This window comes from Pecten maximus, chromosome 8, assembly GCF_902652985.1.
Source record: "Pecten maximus chromosome 8, xPecMax1.1, whole genome shotgun sequence".
NCBI classification, from domain to species: domain Eukaryota; kingdom Metazoa; phylum Mollusca; class Bivalvia; order Pectinida; family Pectinidae; genus Pecten; species Pecten maximus.
This window is the reverse complement of record NC_047022.1, coordinates 11,499,366-11,514,893: the sequence shown is the minus strand read 5'-3', so window position 1 is coordinate 11,514,893 and position 15,528 is coordinate 11,499,366. Positions and strand designations below refer to the sequence as shown.

Sequence of the window (15,528 nt, the reverse complement as noted above, 5' to 3'; positions counted from 1 at the left end):
GGTTGCAAATCGATCACAGAAAGGAATTTGATTTAAAGATACTATTCTTTCAAATGAACATACAGGGAAATGGTTGAAGATAAAGGAAGTAACCATTTAAGGAAGACAGGGATTAGCATAAATGTAAATATAATAACCAAACCATTGGTAGATCTAACAAACTTTTTTTTATTGTTATTCAACCTACCCATTCAGATAAAATATACAGTGTTTATAACATACTTATCAAACCAACCTTTACAATTTAAAAATCTGCTTACTTGAAATGCGATAAAGAGAACCACATGCTACCTGTTACACTTCCTTTTAAGCAGGATTGTGTTATAAATGTTTATACATATATGCATGTACACATTTTATGTTGCTTGTGAAATGTGCACTCGTCCCGTAATATGCAAATTAAAACATCTTACTGTTACCTTTTCTACCTTCACGGCAATGTTGATACTAGGTTGTTTATAGACTGATGTTTATGTAAAACACAAATCAGTACACAGAGAAGCCTTAGGAAATCCCTACAATAATTCATTCTGTGGTATCACATGGTTTACTGAATTAGATTTTCTGTAACCAAATGTAAAGACAATAAGTAAAGTTTCCCAAAGGTCCCATGGTCATAAAATGATTGCTATTAATAAAACTCTTCAAATTAGATATTGAATACCTATCGGTGTATTAACTACGCCTGTATAACTTACCTTGGCCATTTATGTCTGAAACGAGTTTACCTTTAAACTGAATGTATGCATTGCTACAGTAGAGGGTTATTTGTAAATACTGAGCCGTGACGGTATGTATTGTTACACGGAGGGGTAGCACCCCCCCCCCCCCCCCCCCCACAAAAAAACACAAAACAAAAACAAAAACAAAAAACAAAAACACACACACACACTACAACCCGAGAGACGAAACCTAACATTGTGTTGAGTCATGTAGGCGGAAAATTAGTAAGTACCTAAATATGTTGCTATGGTAGGGGATTATCTATGCCTGGTTACATGACGGCATTACTTTTCAATGGTGCCTTGATCGTGTAGTTGGTATGTGTTGATATTGGACGGAATTATTAATCTGTCGTTACATTCCCCCGCCCTAGCGTGTACGATATATATCTGTAATACCTATTAGTCACCATTTATTGCAAAAAAGAGGCGATAGTTATTTGATGGTGATGATTATGACTGATCTACAATTGTATTTATAATTATCATTATGTCCAACAATTATAGCAATTTCTGTACTTGTAACCGTTATTGTCCCAAAAATAAAAAAGAAATAAATACATTATTTCAACAGATGAAATGATTTAGATAAAACCAAAAATCATAAAACCCCGTTAAACCGTTTGCTATAATTTCAATGCATTAACGAAACATTCACATATCACAAAGAAATATGTCAAATACGTTACACGTGAAACTCACGTGTTTTACATGTATCGTGATCAAGGGTACTGGGGATAGCTGTAATCATCCTCAGTGGTCGGGGTGCAGATATACCAGGCTTTTACAGAGCAATCAGTAGCCAGCCATCCAGACATATCCCTTGGTGGCGTAAAAAGCATACTGACACAGTTGCCCGAATCCGTCTGATTTTCGCTCCAGTGAGAGCTCAGAAAATCGTTAAAATTAAAATGATAATCGTCACTTGTTTTCCAAGTCCCTTGCGGACGAGAAGCGTCCATCCATATCATGTGAGGTGTTGCTGTAAAGAATAGAAAATCAAGACGTTTTGTATAAACATGTTAAGCGATTCTGTACAAACAAATTATCTAACGAGAGGAGCAATTTCATTTCATTTCAAAAATTATTTCTATCAAATAAAAAGGGTTTAACGAGAATTGGCCAACAGGATATGCCTATACAAACTCTCTGTAACAAGTACAAGCATGACTTTCCCAATTTATTTGACTACAATGTGAAGTCAATGTTTTCCAGACGTGAAATTGATGATATATATAGATTTAAAAGTGATCCAGATAGTATAGATTGGTACACGACATAGCTTTCAAGTTTCGTCTGTGCATATCACGAATACACTTTGTTTTGAACTCAAAGACAGCCTGCTTTCTTTTATTATGACGCCTTGACTTTTAAAGTAAGGTGAACAAGGATACAAAGACATGGCTGCACTCTATTCTAGAGTAGAAATCACGAAGATCCCCAACTTAGGTCAATATCATTCATTCATCTTTAAACATTGAATTCCTGGTAACCAATATAACGTCCGATTTCAGAACAACACATTTAAACAGACTATTGTTTTGGCTTTAAATAACACGAAATCCATTGGCATGGTTGATCTTTTACACCCTCAATGACTTGAAATCAAGGCCACTACAGATTCTTCATCGTCGTTCATGAAGATTGCCTTGCAAGCTGAGCCCTTCTGTTGTAGATTTAATACCACCCATCTCTGCTGTTGTTACATCCGTAAAGATACTACATCTGTGTAGGCTTAGCCTGTTATCTGATCATATTTTTGTACAATAAAATTTGTTGAAATGAACATACATTGTTTTATTTCAATACCACTTCGCAACAGACCATAAAGGTATATTCCACACCTGTCAGTCATACTCATAACTATGATATTTCTGATCAGCATGCATTATTTCTATGAAAAATAATAACAATGGATGTGCATCTTTGCCTAGCCTTAACGTTTTGCTTCCTGTATTTAATATAACAGGTACTTACTTGTTCCGATCGCCGCTTCAAAGACGGCTTCATTGACTGCTTTTAATCGCTCACGACTGTCGGGAAGCATGAGCTTAGATCCCTCTGCCGTGCAGAGCAACTTAGCATCATTAAAATTGGCTGCAACCATTTCAATACGATAGCAGATCGGTGGATCAAATCTAATGATTGCACGGTAATTAGATGGACACGGCTGTTTGACAGTAACAGAGGCTTTGGTTGTGGTGTCGGTAATCGATGATGTCGGCTCAGTTGCTGTTACCTCTGACGTTGCAATATCACCTGTTGCACCGGATGCTGGAGAGGTTGTTTTACCGGATGTAGTCTTAGCAGTTGTTTTACCGGATGTAGTCTTAGCAGTTGTTGTACCGGATGTAGTCTTAGCAGTCTTTTTACTGGATGTAGTCTTAGCAGTTGTTATACCGGATGTTGGAGAAGAAGTCGCTTTACCGGATGTAGTCTTAGCAGTTGTTGTACCGGGGGTTGCCTTAGCAGGTGTTGTAGAACCAGGGATTTCCGTGTTCATTTTTGTGTTCGATAGTGTCGTAGAATATTTAATTCCTGAATAAGACAATATGATTTAAAACAGTTCCTCACAAAGGGCAAATTACATAAAGGTACATTGGCTTTAGAAGTTCTACTGGTGTCATATTCTCACGATATTATGCCGTAATGAGATTAACCATTTAATATTCATATACTACTTATTATAAACGATCTAAGAAGATGCACTCAATTATAAGACGACAATTTGAACTGAGCTTATTAAATTACACGATTTCAATTTGTTTTGTATGTAAACATATTCTTCTTTTCATTTATATGATTGTTAGTAGATATGCTCAAAATTAACATCCATTTTGGATATAAATATATACCATAACACTAATGTCTTCATTCAGATAAATCTCACTATTACCATTTTTATTACATTCTTCCCATTCCTTCATGACAGACAAGCACTCTTGTGCACTTTTCTGAAATTTAAGACAAGGCATTTAAGCTATTAGAAATTAACAAAAATAATTATAAAAAACCCGCAAAATTTAAACATCCCAGGTAGCTGATTACTACTGGTCATGCATTGTTACATTAATTTTACATCACATACCTAACCAGTTTATAGTGAGGTATGTCCATGTCTATTAACAGACATTGGTGCATGTATACAGGTTATACGTCTACCTGCATTCAAATTGTACATGTTGAATCTGTAATTGTTACTTTAAGTATTTTATATACCATATTCCACTTTTGATATTTATGTTACAACTGTGTCCATTTCATATAGTTATAGATTATTCATAAATTTTAATGTTATTATTTCTGACCAAGTACAGTACATACAGCACATTTACAAATAATTAGATATACAGGTGATTTATGTTAATCAGACAAATTATACCTGCACATATTCATTGGTATATATTTAAAAAAAAAAATGACGTATTCAACGATAAAACTTTTAAATTATGCATTATATATAAAACACCAGATCAACACGGTAAACAGCCATTACAGAAGAATAAGTGGAGATTATTAAAATTATCTGGGGATGGGGATACAAATATGCATGATGGTATTATCCATCATTTAAGTATCCGGGGAACGCTATGAAATATCGGAGTCGGGGTGGGGCACAGATATGATAGCCACCATAACAGTAACTTGAATAGATAATCAAATATCAAGGGGGATTAAAATATGATAGCCATCATAAAAGTACCAAAATGTATGCATGTGTGAAACTTGATATTTTCTGGATTTATTTTATTGCCTGGCCAATGTCATCTTCGATGACCAAGACGGATATCTTTTACGATTACGCGAAAAATAAAAAGGTCAATTTCAAATATGGATTTCCAATTGATACTAAACATGAATAAAAACAATGGCAGTGTTTCGTCCATCTACGACTTGTCAGTGATGTTTGGGGCTAAAAGTATGAAGAGCAAGAAGGAAAATCGAGGAAAGCAAGAGGAGATTGAATAAACGATAAGGTATGACAGAAAAAAGGCACCAATGTTTTCTTATTGTTTTTGGATAGTGATTTTTTTAAAGAACATAGAATATGTTTAAGCTGTGCAATTGTTTATACACATAATTCTCACCTGGTTTGTTGAGTAAGGTTTCTCGCTATACTTGTATCCCCTGATCCAGATCAAAGATGTATTTGCGATCTTTCTGTTAAGAAAACATGTTTTGGTCTTCTCCTCCAGTAGTATGGAGTTACACCTCGGCCTCTGTAAACACTGGCTGATACATTCCGTCAAAGAGAATGGCCGTAATGACGCGTACACGTCTACTTCAGCAGCAATATCCCTCGTACGTGTTCGTTGCCCTAATGTCATGCTCTCGATCAGGATCAGGGAAATCAGTACTTTCATGATGTTTCGGCCCTTGCTTGATTTGCCTATCACTGAAGCTATTGGTGTAAATTGTACCTAGTAATGTGAATTGTAAATAATTATTAGAATTAGCATCCCCTTTTCAATGAGTACGAAACGTAAATAGTTATAGATCTCCATATCGATTCATTAACGATAATGTTTTGTGTGCGCACTTATCATCAAGCGTATCCAAATTTTATTGCATGGCTAGGATAGCTATAATTTGGGACAATGTTTACATTTATTAGATTTACACGAACGTTTTGGGTGTAAATGTATGTATCTGACGATATTTACGGATGATTTCCGAAACAACCGTGGTCTAAATAAGGGCCATGTTTTCCGCATTCATGCCTACATATGTTATATGATAGAGAGGAGGCAACGTCTAGACCGAGACTCCAACCCGAGACCTCAGAACTATGAACGATCGCTCTAACAATTTGAGCCACCTGGCTACCACTGTTCAGCTAGTCAAGCTCCATTACATTCCTCTCTCCTGCAACAAAGTCTTCGACCCCGAAGACACGCACAAGACCCTATACCACCTCCGCGGGTATATAGTTGGGCATCAAATTTAAAGCATGCATTGACCCCCGGACCTCCGAATGGAAGCTCTAACTATTTGAGCTACTTGACCACCGGCTGTCAGCCCAGTCCAGTTATCGAAAACGAGTTCCCCTAATTCGTGTAGTTGTTCAGCGTGATACTCTGCGGTTTATTTCACATGGGACTTAAGTCTACAAGCGTTCATTTAAGATATCCGCTAAGATATCATTATTTCTGCCGAGACCTAACCTCACTGCCAGATATAACAAATCGCATATCTCAGCATTGATTTAGGAAGGTAGCCCTGCTTACCTGCCGTACCAATCTGAGTACACCAGAAACAATGAAGGATAACGAGATAATAACGAAAGCGAATTTCAAACTTAATGTCGGTAAAGTTAGGTCAAAAATATAGATTTACAGGAATAAACCCACATGTTTCGGAAGGGAAATCGCCCTCTGATTCCATAAAGACACCCGGCATACAAATCTAGGTCTAAGTCGTATTCTCATAGTGAGATTTAAAATGGCGACACCGATAGAATGATACACGGACATTAGTACTAATAACTAGAGTCTACAAATATAAATGTATATAAAGTTACAAGAAAACATCGATGTTGTAAAATTGAAACATACAGAAATGTAATATTCATTGAGATATGTTGTTATTTTAAAGGATACGTATGTCGTTTAAACCAGTCATTGAAATAAAATTCAGAACTGAACTTACCATGCAGGCTAGGACGGACAAGAATGCAAAACATTGTCTCATGTTGATATTAAAACGGTGATATGAATGCTTATCTATAACCAATGAAATGTCCAGTGATTATCATTATACAATTAATTTTTTTTTATAGAAGCACTGATTATGTGCCTATGGCCTGTGTGGTAGTGTATACATACCTAATCCAGTTTCTTAGTGTATGTCGATACATTGCTACTGCGTGGTTCCGTTACCAAGTTACCAACTCACATACTTAAGTGTTCGAAATGGATATAATTTAAGGCCAGCACATAAAGATATCGATTGCAATTTTTAATTATTTGCTTAAAAATGCGTCATCTATAACAGTAGGGGAGGATATTACCAGGTACTCCATCTAAATTAGGTTTACATTGCTATTCACATTAAATCATGGAATATTTAATAGAAACGTTCTAAAGAAAAAAACAAGTTTTTTCCTTCCTTAATATGTTGAATATTTATCCTGAAGTCTCTGAACCTTTATAAGGTAGTGTATGCTGCTTTTGAAACACCTGTTCTACGGCTCTAGGTAAAAGTTTAGAGCAAATTGTAAATCCGTAAATATGAACACATTAATTACTATTTTGAAAATCATAAATACACCGAGTGTTTGATTAGTCGTTTGATTATAATAAAATGGTATCGTGATACAGGAAGATGTTCTTACATGTTGATTAGCTAAATTAAAAACGTTTCAGATATCCTCTTTTCCCTTTGTATTGTATGTGTTATTGACTGCTAGTGCATCACATGACAGACTACTGACTTTCCATTGGCTTCACACTTGGTTAATATGAGGAGATAGTGACAGGTCCTTCGGGCGCTATAAAATTTGGCAGGAAATTGAACGTGAATTGATTGTGACGTCATTGTTACTAGTATGACAACCATTGATAACTATAGCATCCCTTAAGGCCCTTAAAAGAAGGCAATTATGTATATGAGGTTTAAAATGACAGCAGCATCCTACTTCTAAAATATCCCTGGGTTCGTAATTTTTTATAACATCTGCAGCTTTTTTCCTGCCTTCATCAATGAGGGCAGTTGGGATACCGGCACTTTCTCCTGAAATAACCTGAGATGAAATTTTATGTCGTGTTTTGAACCGGTTAAGCCAGCCGTTAGAATAATAGAAATTTTGAATTCCAAGTTCATCTCCAAATTTATGTGCTTTTGTTTTTAAAATATCGTCCGATATTGGAATGTTTTGTGCTCGGGCGTTAGTAAACCACACATACAGTGCCGATTCCAAATCAACATGATGAGCAGAACGATGACGCTTACGAGCTGGCGATCCTAAATCACTTTCAGAATTCAATATTTTGGCTTTATCGTTCAAAATATCACCGACAGTTCGTCGTTTCACGGTAATATCCCATATGGTGGAAAAATGATTGGAAATACTTTGTTGCGTAGCCGTTGGATGAGACTCGGCATATTTGATTAATTGAGATTTTTTGTCAATATCTAACGCAGTACGTTTTCTCTTGAGAGAAGCCATGGTAAAAATGAGTTATGAAATGCATGGACAATAGACTGACCACAGTGATTACATTTAAAGGTAAATGAGTGTGCAGGGTGTGAACAATGTCTCACTCGATAACACATGATTTTAACTGCTGATCGGCTGTATACACAATTCTATTTTTAGCCGAGTGAAATTACCTGGCGGACCTATCGGGGGTGCGGTAAGGGAAAATTGAACATTTGTTTTGAAAAATGTGTGGCGGATGGCGATAAGCGCGTTTGGCGCTAAAACGGGTGTATTAACGTGGAGAGAAATCTGTTTTTTTCTAAATGTGTGGCGATAAGTGAGTTTGGCGCTATAACGGGTGGCGTTATAAAGGAGTTATACTGTATATGCATATAATGTGTATAGCGATTGCACCATATGTTAAGTGGTTGCGAATGTATGCTTTTGCTTAAGTCATTGGTTTACCTACGATTGTTCGAATTGTATCGCGAGGAAAATATTGACATCATGCTTGCTTAAGCGTAAATCTCATGCTGGTATTCATAAGGGGAGTTTTGTCGTTATATATCGGTTTAGCAGCATTGGTGATGACATTGATTGGTGACATATGTACAGTGTAAGATGAAGACCTCGAACAGAAACATAATCACTGTTATATAATAGTAATAATTATCAATAAAATCAAAAGATTAATCCTAAACAAAAAATGAATAAAATGCAATTTATATTTTATTGAATACGAGAATACGAAGAAGCTGTATGATGTAGATCCATATTCGGTTTTCGGTACATACTGTATCTGTTTTTCATATGTTTTGGATTCATATGGTAAAAACCTTTTTACGTATTTCTTTTATAATTCTTAATGCATTGCTTTTTGGCACTTCCCTAAAAATGATTTTGTTATACATTTCGTGAACTTTTTTTTAAGAATGAAGGCAAGCACTTTTTATTTTCATCTAGTATACAGGCAGACAGACGCTTATACGTAATGCATATTTCCCTTAAGTTATCTGAATTATTAAGTAGTGTTTTACGTCCTTGAAGTGTCAAGTTAGATTCAGGCTCTCATGAAGTTCATATCTTTAGCTAAAGATTCCTTCTCACGAGTCAAAACGAGAACAATTTCAATGAGATATATACATCATGGAAATATACACAGCTGCTAATAACATCGTTCTTCATATCTACAGGGTGACTTAGGAAAATGGTTATATTTATATATCTATTACCATATTATATATTCATAAACCGCATCAACATTCTGTAGAACAATGAAAAAAACATTATGGAAACACATATTCCAAAAATGCAGCTGATCAACTGATCATGCAAAACGCCTGTAAAGAGTGTATCCGTGTTCTGACCGTAGACGTCCACTAGCACCAACGGTGGTGTAAAGCAGACAGATAACAGAATCGGTAGCCCCTCCCAAGTAGGGTTTCGTAGCTAGGAGGTAGCATGCGCTATACTCCAGACACAGTGCCAAACACATGATCGGTGATCCTTTAGTCGTGTTGTGGAACGGGGGTTCGGACGGTAGGTAATCTTGGAATCTCTGCACTGACGTCGTCTGTCGGAGGCGGTCTGGGAAGTAAAATGCAAACATATATAGTTATCATAGTGTGTTTGTGATAATTACAATATTGATATTTGAAAGCTTCTGTATATCTTTTTTGTATGTACTGTGGTGTCTTGCTAACCCCGTTTTAAAGGAAAAAAATAAATTTGAACTAAAATCGTTGAAGAGGTAATAAGATATTTCTGAACACCGATTTTGTTATTTTTTTGGAAAATTTGACTTCAACTTGTCATGTCACTTAAGTGGTTTTGGACAGAAAATAGTCGTTACACATAAAGCGACACTCAGTTTGATAAATCAATACGCCGAACAACTTGAACCCTCTGTCAGGTATCACTTAACGTTGGGTGTGAAATTACAGATATCCAAGAACACAGAAAAAATGCAATGAAAGTGCATGCTTTTTTAACATGCCAGCAAGCTATACAAGATGATCCTGCATATAATGTTTTTTGAATTATCATTTTTATAGAACATGCTAATGATTTCCTTAATACTCTTTAAGGGAGTACAAGCTTAATAATGAAAATTAAATGAAAATAAAAGCATTTTTTTTTATTACATAGTTATCATAACGCATCCTATAAATTTTTACAAAAAATTCAAAATTATGATGATTATAATAATAGCAGAGACACCCTTTTCTTGTTCCTACTAAATACCACAAAGAATTGAAAATATCATATGTTGGAAATAACAATGGTTTAAAAAAAATAATAGTAATACTTTATAAAAATACGATTTGATCACCGGAACACGTCGTTTATATATTTTATCCATGTCTTTATATCAAATTGCATTTTCCTGTCAACATCAAACTGCTAGTGTCAAACCGAAGTAACTGCTGGAAAGTGATGAAGCTATATCTCGGCAGTTACCATTGCATTTAAATAGCATTGCCCGTGTCAGTGTATGCAGTGTAAAGAGCACAAGGAATATTTTGCATGTCATACTTTCAATCCCAGTGGTCCAGCAGTTTACATATATTGAAAAGAAGGGGAAATTAGTAATGTTAAGGATCAACGCTAAGGATTGAAATATAAACATAAAAAATATCAGGACGATAAAGGGATTAAATGGAATGACCTATGTCTGCTTCACGGTAATATTTCATTTCACAGAAGTATTATATTCGGTTTATTTTTAACACAAGAAAGCAGTACAGATTAATCATCCAATTTAATCCCTGTGACTTTGTTTTCTCGTTCTATATGTTGAAGAGAATATTCTCAGAGATACCTACTCACAGAAGTCCTTGAAGTGCTAGAATAGTTCATTATACATTTCAATAGTAATAATGAACACTATCCATTTGACCCATGACCAAAATCTATTACAGTCTGTGCCATTGGAAGTACACACGTCGCGAGATATACAGGGAGACATGCGACCACATTCACCCCCCTGACAAATACAAGGTGTTTAGGGATTGAAATAAAGGAAATCAACATTATAAAACATTTCATTATTTATCATGCATTATCAACGATTTCTGAGTATACCTACCAGTGTTATCATCCTTTGACGTGTTGATCTACAAAAATAAATCATAAGTAAGCTTTAGAAATATAAACAAAACTATGTTATTGTAGAACTCTTAGAGAACTCATACATCATAGCCCCTAGTAAATATCAGTCATAACAGACCACAATTATACTTCCGGGTCGTTGTACACGAATGTAGTACGTATGTAAATTTCAGAACTGTTGCTATTTCCCCCCTGCCTTAGCTGTTTAAGATATGTGCATAATTTTGGCATATATTTATAGTGCAATACTTATTCTAGTGATAGAATTTTGTTTTGACACCATTTCTATGTTTGTTTGTGTGTCAGGACACAGGGAGGTATAAGGCTTGAGTAGTGATTTTCCGAATTGTCCCACAATATAGTCATAACAGTCAAATACCAGAATATTTATAATATACACACCTGATCTCGCGGTACTCCCAAATACCGACCGATGGCTGCCTGAAAATGCTCCCCATTGCCAATTCCATGTACAATGCCTGCTAATTTGGCCTCTGGCCCGTCACTTGACAACGTATGTTCACCTTCTGTGATATCTTCGATTTCCGCGACCGAAAACTCGCTGTTTGATATGCTGACCCAGGAAGCTAATGGATCTAAATGAATATTGTCAAATAGTACGTTCATGATATATTTCGTCTCAGCAATGATTAATAAATTGTACTGATGTAAGTTTGTGCCCTGTTTGACCGGCACACCAAATATATATTCCGAGGACAAGTAGTCTGGATGGAAGGCTAGAGACATTGATGAATCACCCACAACCCCGTCTATGCATCGGGAGGTACTAATCTGTGCCACAAGGATTGCCTTGTCCGAATTGATTAAGGCACCAGTTATTGGTAAGTCAAAATCATAGTAGGCCCCCATACCTTGTAGTTCAACGCCATAATTGGAAGAATTGTAACTTATGTTGATGTTTGTAAGTTCTGCTGTACTCACTACACGGATTAGCTCTGGTGTATGTTGGTACGACGGTTTCTTAACTACCATATATTGACGGCCAAGTGACTTCAAAGGTGGGAGCATGACTTCCATGTGGTCACCGCTGGTGTCCCCAAACTTAAGAAACGAATGTCCAGAAAATGCTGCCACGGTAATGTTAGCTTTGATGAGGATCCCTGTAACATCTGTCGTTACAAGATGGAACACTTCATACTTGTTCAAAGTGATATGCATCTCACCTGTATATGTACTGCTATCAAACAAGACCGATATATTGGTTGGTAAATAGAAGGATACCACACCAACCTCCAGAGCTACCACTCCAATGTTGGAGCCTATAAAGGCAGGGTTAGGAGTATCCGATTCTCTAGACACAGCTATATACTCATTAGACAACGTGTCGGTTGGATACACAACACAAGAGTCGGTGCTCTTGAATTGCATATTTGACGCAAATAAAACAATGACGTCATCGCTTGTCACTAGGATAGATTTGTATGTCTTTTCAGATTTTAGTTCACTTTTCAGTATCTCTGGTATTACGACATTGGTCGTGTTGTTGTTATATACTTTAAGTGTCATATCTATCTGTACCAAAGAGAGATCCTCAGGTGTCTGTATTTTCACAGTGACAGGGGCAGTTATGGGTGTCGTTAGAAACAGCTGTAAAGGCAGACCTGACTTCTTCTGATTCATAAACATCAGTACAAAGTCCGTCCCGACGTTATCTAAACGATCCTGGAAAAAAACAATATCAGAACTAATTATGAGGTAGTTGTAGAATAAATACACACCTGAACAATTCTATTTACAAGTCCGGTCTGAATTATCCGCACAGGTTTTTTTTTATCTGTGTCTAAATTTTCGTGAATTTAGCTAAAAAAATGAAAATGAATTTCTTGAGATATGAAAATACACGAAAATATTAAACATAAATTTTCAAATTTGAACAGTACAATCATGTTTAATGACGTTACTTTTCGTCGGTAACCAACAGTCCTGACTCCCACGGACAAAATCCGGGGGCGATAGGTACAGATAATCTCTTTTCGACTCTAAAATATTAACCAATCAAATACCACCATTCATATTAAATTTCGGATTTTTTTTCTTTCGTGAAACATATTTTGGGAATGTCGGTCATGGGGACTGCCACCAATAATGATTGTAAAGCCTCATACCACAATTATACTTCCGGGTCGTTGTACATGAATTTTGTACATATGGACATTTCAGGACTGTTGCTAAATATTTTTTCGTGACTTCGCTGTTAAAGATATGTGCAACATTTTGGCACATATTTATAGTGCAATATTCATACTAGTGATATGATTTTGTTTTGACACCATTAACTATGTTTTTTGTGTGGCAGTACACACGGAGATTATAAGGCTTGAGTAGTAATATTTTGTGATTTTCCGGATTTTCCCACAATATAGTGAGGTGGTTACACTTAAATATGAATATCTTTCTTAAATGCTGGTCATGAGGTACTTTCCAGCTCACTGTAGGTTCAACTTGAATAGTTCTAAATAATTATATCAAAATTAGATTTTTTTTTTTTTACAAAATTTTGGAATATCTTAATTTAAATGCTCTTTGGTATAACATAGAGGGAAATTAATTGAGGTCTGAGGCCATATATATAATGATTTTAACAGACAATTCCAAATATTTTTTTATTAATAGCGTCGATGTTTGATGTTCTAAAGTCTTTAACATTATGTATTTGAAACAGTTCTTCACTATCGGAAGGTAATCCGTGGAGAACGCCGTTACTACATATAGTCGAACAGAAACCCCAAAGAAAGCGACCTTCTGAATACTAGTAGTCTTTCCCGAAGAAATATTTTTTCGGGAAGACACGAAAAGTGTACAAATCGTCCCACGGTCTATGTTCATGAGCGTCAGGATCGTGGGTTAGCGGCGATGGACGGCACTGATAAAGCGGCACTGTGGGTTGCGTTGGCATTTTTATCCCAAATAATAGTTATCTCAGGGATCAAATTTCATTACTGCGCACATGGCATAGATCATATGGCATGAGAATTAGCGAAAATATTGTCCCCGCGAAAAGGACCCATTTTATGGTTTTTAGACGGTTTTGGCGACATTATTTTCTAGAAATCATCATTAGGATAAATATATGTAACACAATAAAGACATAAAATCAATATATACTGAAATACTGATGCGACCCTTTTCATATAAACATTATTTGAAACAAGAGTTTGTTATGCAAGCCTGCGTCTTAAGACCTTGTATATGACGTAGATTTGCTTCGTAGACACTAATAAAAGTTATCCAAAATTATCATTTCAGTTATCTAAAGGATGGTACCATAATTGATTTATCTGAATATATACCTTAAGCATGTAAAGACCGTGAGCTGAATATATCACCATTAGAACCGCTATCTGTAAATATAAATTCGCCAATATCAGGAAAAAACATAACTATTTGAAAAACACCTGCAAACAAATTAACAATATATTGCCATCTGTAATAAAAAAAAAGAAAGACAAAAAAGAAGCAAAGCAGTTACCATATCTGTAAAAAATAATCAATATATATTGTTATTTATAAGAAGAAAGAAGAAATAAATATCGCTACATGTACAGAAAATTACGTCAGCACTAGAAGAAACATGTTTTAATAAATGCAATCAAAGATACATGATCAAGATCAATATCGTTACCTTTAAAACAAATACGTCAATGTCAGAAAAGTACTTTGAATCAAAGTGCAACGATAAACACATGGACAAACAATTAATACACCACGGTTATAACATTACTAGCTACACATGTGGCAAATCAGGGGCTTTTCATTCCAAACCGACTTTCTTGTTAGTAAGATATCAGATTAAACGAAACAAAACTCTTAGGTGTCCAAGGGTAGCGTACATAACAAGACTCAAAATTAAAGATACAGAAAAGCGACCAGACCCTGGTCGATTAGCGGGAAGCCACCAGAACCTCTGGTTATGGTCTGGCTAATATGATCCTCTACACCACATGCTCCAGCAGAGGTAGAAATACTTAATCAGGGACAATGACAATACTGCTTGTTCTTAAATACAAATCCGAGATAGTGCTTCTTTAGGTCAGATGTACAAGTGGCCTAGCAAGATGAAGATGCAGTCTAAAACAACGACAAGACAGAGTAGCACCTAAAGATAAAACATAGAGGAAATAGGTGCTGTAACATCATTATCATAGCATCCCTTCTCCATAAAGAGCTTATCTTGGACATCCTCATGTTAAGAGACATGCATGGCAGATCAGGCAAAACACTTAAGTTATAAATGGTAATAAGGATTCACCAGCAAACTCGTCACAGCGTTTAAAAAAGCTGTCATAGAAAATGGCCAAACATGTCATGTTTCGTAATAACAGATTACATTTTTCTTGTTAATGGTTAATGTACAGATTATAGAAACGAGTATCAGAAATTTTGATTCCTTTGAGTCAAATGTCAAACTTGAGATATATAGCTTTCTGGGTAGAATAATGTCTTTGAAATTAAAAAAGGCACTGGAAAACGGTGGTTTCATAAGTCAAGAAACCGATTCATCCCGATAGGTAAGTACCCTGAGTCCTGTGTGGA

General features: G+C 35.8%; 2 protein-coding genes across 2 annotated transcripts; both read right to left on the bottom strand.

The window, feature by feature from the left end:
* Positions 1–148: 148 nt before the first annotated feature.
* On the bottom strand, positions 149–5,360 carry LOC117332462. The gene is made up of 4 exons (XM_033891379.1): positions 4,811–5,360; positions 3,619–3,676; positions 2,700–3,260; positions 149–1,704 (listed from the first exon to the last, which is right to left on the bottom strand). The coding sequence occupies exons 1-4, from the start codon at positions 5,084–5,086 to the stop codon at positions 1,445–1,447; spliced, it is 1,155 nt and encodes a 384-aa protein (XP_033747270.1). The 5' UTR covers positions 5,087–5,360; the 3' UTR covers positions 149–1,444.
* Positions 5,361–8,639: 3,279 nt separating this feature from the next.
* On the bottom strand, positions 8,640–14,386 carry LOC117333279 (IgGFc-binding protein-like). The gene is made up of 4 exons (XM_033892503.1): positions 14,286–14,386; positions 11,377–12,657; positions 10,952–10,979; positions 8,640–9,450 (listed from the first exon to the last, which is right to left on the bottom strand). Exons 1-4 carry the CDS (start codon positions 14,322–14,324, stop codon positions 9,191–9,193), a joined length of 1,608 nt encoding a protein of 535 aa, XP_033748394.1. The 5' UTR covers positions 14,325–14,386; the 3' UTR covers positions 8,640–9,190.
* Between the last annotated feature and the right edge of the window lie 1,142 nt (positions 14,387–15,528).

Excerpts from the sequence above, each read along its gene's own strand:
- LOC117332462 (XM_033891379.1), bottom strand. The coding sequence starts at position 5,086 with ATGAAAGTACTGATTTCCCTGATCCTGATCGAGAGCATGACATTAGGG. Across the intron at positions 3,677-4,810 it reads AACCTTACTCAACAAACCAG|AAAAGTGCACAAGAGTGCTT; the intron begins GTGAGAATTATG and ends CTTAAATTTCAG. Across the intron at positions 3,261-3,618 it reads GGAAGAATGTAATAAAAATG|GAATTAAATATTCTACGACA; the intron begins GTAATAGTGAGA and ends TGTCTTATTCAG.
- LOC117333279 (XM_033892503.1), bottom strand. The coding sequence starts at position 14,324 with ATGGTGATATATTCAGCTCACGGTCTTTACATGCTTAAG. Across the intron at positions 12,658-14,285 it reads ACGGTCTTTACATGCTTAAG|GATCGTTTAGATAACGTCGG; the intron begins GTATATATTCAG and ends GTTTTTTTCCAG. Across the intron at positions 9,451-10,951 it reads GTCAAAGGATGATAACACTG|ACCGCCTCCGACAGACGACG; the intron begins GTAGGTATACTC and ends TTTACTTCCCAG.